General features: G+C 39.5%; 1 protein-coding gene across 1 annotated transcript; it reads right to left on the bottom strand.

Moving 5' to 3' along the window:
* Positions 1-403: 403 nt before the first annotated feature.
* LOC133864131 (gibberellin 3-beta-dioxygenase 1-like) lies at positions 404-2113 on the bottom strand. The gene is made up of 2 exons (XM_062300361.1): positions 1377-2113; positions 404-1115 (listed from the first exon to the last, which is right to left on the bottom strand). The coding sequence occupies exons 1-2, from the start codon at positions 1856-1858 to the stop codon at positions 500-502; spliced, it is 1098 nt and encodes a 365-aa protein (XP_062156345.1). The 5' UTR covers positions 1859-2113; the 3' UTR covers positions 404-499.
* Positions 2114-5802: the final 3689 nt, after the last annotated feature.

Below are 5802 nucleotides of genomic sequence, written 5' to 3'. Positions count from 1 at the left end.
ACAATCATGGCCTCAAAACTTATTGGTTCACTTTTTACCATTTCTTTTTTATTTATTGCCCTTGATTATATATATATATATATATTTCTCAAACTTATTATATATGGATTTGTGATGAATAGTTTATGTGTTTGTTTCTTTTTTATTTTTTTAATGTAGATTTTTTCATCATTCTACAAGCTTCATCTAAATTAAAATTTAATCGTTGGAGGGGGTGTCTTCAGTCGTTCATATCCGCGAAAGAAAGATGTCGAGTCATGTGTCCTTTACTTTCAATATTGAAGTTGGGCAAAAATTCCGCTCTATCTCTTTCAAGTTTCAACCCACAGACAAAACATACCACACACTCTTTTGTTTGCACCCAAAGAAAAGAGATTACCAATAGCATGGCCAAATTTGACAATAGGGGAAAAACCCAAATGGATATATAAATAATAATCATAAAAAATAATAATCATAAAAAAAAATATTAAAAATTGAAAATTTATTTAATTTCTAGCTAGCCAACTTGCACGCTATTGTGATCGTTTGCATCAACCAATCCATGGCGGACGGATGAGAGTGCCTTGTTGAAATGCTTCGCCTTGGTGCCAAGATACTCATTCCAAGTGACTGGTCTGTAGAGCGGGGGGTTCCTTGGGCCCAACAGTTTTTGGACGGGTGAGATTTTCACACTGGCGGGTGGTCCGTAGAGATAAGCAATGGATATACGGTAACGGGTTCTGTTCACCACGGCACGGTGGAGCACACTCGGGTACAACCCGTTGGATAATATGTGGAGGAGGTCGCCTACGTTGACCACAAGTGCGCCCGGAAGTGGTGGAACAGTGACCCACCCTGTTCCCTCCCGGAGAACCTGCAAGCCACTGGTGTTGTTTTGGTGGAGAATCGTGAGGAGGGTGGAGTCGGTGTGGGCGGCTAGACCCATGGCTCGGTCGGGGTCAGGACATGCTGGGTAGGAATTCAATTGCAAGGCAGCAGACGCCCTTTTGAACTGACCTTTTGGGCCTGCCCATTTGATATCTTCCTTGGATATGCCCAATGAGCCTAGCATTAGCCACATAAGCCTCCCTGCAAGCCTTTTCATCTCTCTCTCATAATCTTCGACTATGTCACTGAAATCAAAAGGAAAAAACACCAGAAAAAAAAAATGTAAATAAAAAAAAAAAAATGATAACAAACATTTATGGATATTCAGATTCGGTTTTCTTGATATTATCACCACATATCTTTTTTGTGGGTCCATAGCTCTCATTGTAATCTTTGCTAATTGCATTAAGAAAAGAAAATGGGTTTTATGTATCCCCACACACACAAGACCGTGAAAAGCAAACGACAATGCGCTTTTACACGTGCATGAGCATGTGTGACCGTACCAGAATTTGCTGTAATCTTGGGGCCAAAGTTGGCGAAATTGTTCAAGTGGCGACCCTACAATAGTATACCCCTCCGACCACATAAGCTTTGGGAAAAAGGAAGAGATCCTCGCCAGGCCATACCCGGAGACGCCATCGGGAGAACGAGCAGCTTTGAGCTTCTGCTGGGCGGGTAGAGAGAAAAGGCTCCGGCCAGCACCCTCAATGTCATCAAGAAATTTCTTAGAAACCCCATGGTTTTTAACTTGGAAAACACCCCAAGTTTTGCATGCATGGCCTATTAGCGTAAGGGCATTTGGGTCATTGAGATCGACAACCGGCACGGTCTCTGAGCCAAATGATTCGCCGCCGGATGTGTGCTCTTCTAGTTGTGTCCATGCGTGCGAGTCAGGTAACTCCCGTAGTGTGTTAAAGTCAATATGTTTGTGGTATAGGTCGTCGACAGGGTGGGCTCTAAAGGCATCTGATAGTCTTGAAGGCATTTTTTGTGCTTGTAGAGATCAGATATTGGCAAGAGAGAGAGAGAGAGAGAGAGGGAGAATTATTTGCTCCAAGTTTTGAGAGATATAACATAGGATAATCAATAGGAAGCTTTGATGACAAGATGATGGGTTTGTGGGGGGAGTTTATATAGAGAGAGGAAGTGTGCTTTGGACAAGTTGCGTGAGATTTGAGAGTGTGTGTGTGTTGGAGGAAGTGGTAGTTTCATTTCTTAGAGGGTTGAGTGGTGCTGTGGAGTGTCGATAGAAGGGGACAAGAAATGAAAGGAGAGCAAGTGTTTTGTAATTGGACAAAAGAAAGAAAAAACAACGAAAGGACCATATTGTCCTCTACAAAACACTATTTTATTATAACTCAACCAAAGGTATCTATCTCTTAATCTCAACCTCTCAAAATACACCAAAGGAGAGGAAGGGTCCTCCTCCTCTCCATGTGCCCTTGTCTTGTCCTCAAGTAGAAAAACATCTAAATCAACACCCCCGCCATCTTCCTCCATCCTAATCCCTCTAAACTATAAGACAATACCGACCTTTATTTTCTGTCCTAATCTCGATCTTTAAAATAGCCTTCCCAACTTGCCCTTTCGATATTAGTGAAACTTCTGTTGGCTGTATTGTGCCTCTCTGCCCTGGGGCGCGGGGCTCAACCAACTTAATTGGGGCTTTCCTTGGGATCCCTTACCATGAAGGAATTGAATTGGCCGGAAAGACACACTAAAGGGCATTTTGGTCCTCCCAAACCCCCCCCCCCCTCCCCTCCCCAAAAAAAAAAGAAGTAAAGTTTCTTTTGGTATTTTGCGGTTAGATTTGTTTCCTTCTGCCCTGTATGACTCTAGTGGGCTCCCAAACACCACCAATTCTTTCGTACTTTTAACATTTCTAGGGGGGGGGGGGATGGTTAGTGTTACTAAAGCATTAGACAATGGGGTGTTCTTTGATTTAAAATCCTTCCACTGTCTCCTTCACTTTTCTTCCTTTTTATCCATAGACAAGAAGTTCGAATGCTCGAATTTTTTATTTCTTTTTCTTTGTGTGGTTGCCAGAGTAGTTACGAAAGAAAAAGAAAAAAAAACAGGATTATTACGTCATATATATGCAGCTGATGCCACCCTATCTTCCCCCATAAAATGACCATCATACTCGTACAGGACATGGGCTGCCCCTTGCCTGATCAGATGACCCTCATTCATGGGACATGGCTCGTGAGCACAGGGCTACAACTCATTCTACATGCATATATAGTTCACGTGGCACAAACATGGGGAGGTCGGGCCGTTAAAAACGGTTTCCAGCAACAATGATTTGAGGTTAACATTTTTTAGCTGCATAGTAAAAACCGACCAAAAACCCAATTTCCTTGGGTGCGCTGGTGGATCCTACGAACATTATTGTATATATATATATCTTCGCCCTTCGGTGGAGAAATGTCATATTATTAATTTGGAAATTTAACTTACTCAAAGAAGTGGGGAAAATCATCTTACATATTTAAAATGAGAATACCTTCAATAAGAATAGGCTGTAAAACCCTTATTTTACAGCAACCAATTAGAAGTGGACAACTCATACATACCAAAAAATACAAAAAAAAAAAAAAAAAGATACAATAAATAGCAAAATACCCTATCTTTTCCCAGCCGGCCTACTCTGTTCCAACTTACTTGTTTGAATCCCAATATTTTTTGTTCACCAGAGAATGAGAGATCCTTCCGGCGATAGATCCCGACCCCGACCCTGACCACCAACCACTGGTGGTGTGAAGCGAGCTCTCGACCTTGACCCAGACCCCAACCACAGGCAAGCTCCTGACATCGTCGGAAACCCACACACCCAGACCCAACAAACCCACGCTGGTGTGCGTGGGTTTCTAGCCGGATCTGAGATCACGGATCTTGCCCAGATCTAGCCAAACCTCTGGTGGGTGGCTTCGTTTAGTTTTCCTTGCAAAAATGGTGATCGTTGGTCCGATCACTCCTGGACAGGTACGACACCGTTTGATCTTTCTATGAGTGAGTTTCCAGATCTTGCTCTTGTTGTTTTGTGCTCCAGCGGTGGCTACTAAACAATGCTTTAGGTTGTTGATGATCATCGTGCTGAATTTTTGTGAAATTTGTTCCTAATTAGCAAGGGTTTTGAAGCTATTTGTAGTAGGAGTAATTAATTGCAGTGCTGCTTGCGGTGGTTGGCGTTATCCCAGTGGTTGAGCAGGACGGTGTGGCAGTGCTCCTCCAGTGGGTGTTGGTGACGAGTTCCAATGGTCGGCGTTGCAGTTGCCGGTGGTTGAGTATGGCCGGGATGTTCATATCCGGCTAGACCAAGAAGGAAAAAGATGAAAATATGCCAATTAGGTGAAGGATTGACTGCTTTCATCCCTATTCTATATGGTGGTTTTGGTTGATGTAGTAAAGTTTGAGTGAAGGCTGTAAAACATCACTTTTACAGCCAATCCTTATAGAAGGGGATCTCATTTAAAATAGATACATTATTCCAAAAAAAAAAAATAAAGGAAAAAAATTATTTAAAACAAAAGTCTGAAACATTTGAACTTGGATAGTTGCATGTGCCTGTAGATCGATATTGTTGCCAATTTTTTTATTATTATTATTTAAATATTGTTGCCACTAGCTTGCCCATTATGTTTGAAGTGTGTGTAACTTCAACTTTAACATTGTTAGAGGAATGGTACTCTTCACCCTATATTTGTACATAAGCTACATTTATACGAGTAATGCTAAAAATGGAAGATTTATGTCATTCTTGAATTCCTCCAAAGTTGATGTAGCTTTTATAATTCAATAATGATCTATCACGTACACATCCAATATTGATTTTAAAACTATTCTCAATTTTGGGAGGATTTAAAAAGGACATAGGTGATACTCCTTTTAGCATTAATCACTTTATACCGGTAGTTGTTGATGTGACGTGTTTTAAGTGATTTTTCATGCCAACTACACTTAAAACACAACACGTCAACAAATATGATCGAAGTTATTGTGAAAATCTTTAAAATCGTAATTTAGCCCTATCAAAAATTTAAAAACACAAATATTAATTTCTACGGTTTACAAATGCACTTTCAAACGATACATTTTATGAAATTTAGTTTATTGTGTTATTTGGGGGTGCATGTGTGTGTTTTTGCTAGGTATTGCAAGTATATATTTAAGAGGCATGTCTATTAATTATATATATTATAACATGAATATGTGTGTGTGTGTGTGATTATATATGCAAGAGTAGATTCTAATTAATTGCAAAACTCAATACGTCAAGTCCTTAAACAGAATCGAAATCCACCTAGCCAGCTAGAATATGCTTCCCCCACGTCTGATTAAGAACTTTATAGAAAAGCACGAAATAGTATTTAAAGTAAGTAATATCGAAAGCTGTAGACATAGCTAAAATTGGAATATACCACTTTGTTTTAACTTTCTTGTTGCACAAACAATGATTTTAATCTAGAATATTGCATGATAAAAGGCCAGATTCTTTCTGTTTAAACCATATTGGATGGCATTATTTTCCTTCCTTCTTAAAATGCGTCTGCTGTTATTTAGCATGTTGGACGTCGTCGCGGATGCTGACATTTACTCCTATTCAATTTGGTTAAAAAACATATTGTAAAGGTTAGGAATTAAAAAATGTCATGGGATAAGGCTTCTTTTTGTTCTGTCCTACAGAAATGATTAACTAGTAAGACAGACAATAAGACAAGTACAGTTGCTTCAACAAAGTAATTAACAGTAATTAACTTTATTTTATTTTATTTTTTTATTTAAAGTGAAATTTCAGGCTTTCGTTAAAAACTATCAAATTATATACACCTATTTGAAATTACAATCTCACCAAGAAACCAAGGCCAGAATATTTTTCCATCCAAATTTTCTCTGTAAATTGTTGGAGATCGAGCCACTTTTGTCAAA

The sequence above is a fragment of the Alnus glutinosa genome, chromosome 3 (assembly GCF_958979055.1).
Source record: "Alnus glutinosa chromosome 3, dhAlnGlut1.1, whole genome shotgun sequence".
Classification (NCBI taxonomy): Eukaryota; Viridiplantae; Streptophyta; class Magnoliopsida; order Fagales; family Betulaceae; genus Alnus; species Alnus glutinosa.
The sequence above is the reverse complement of the archived record's forward strand: the minus strand, read 5'-3'. Positions and strand labels throughout refer to the sequence as shown.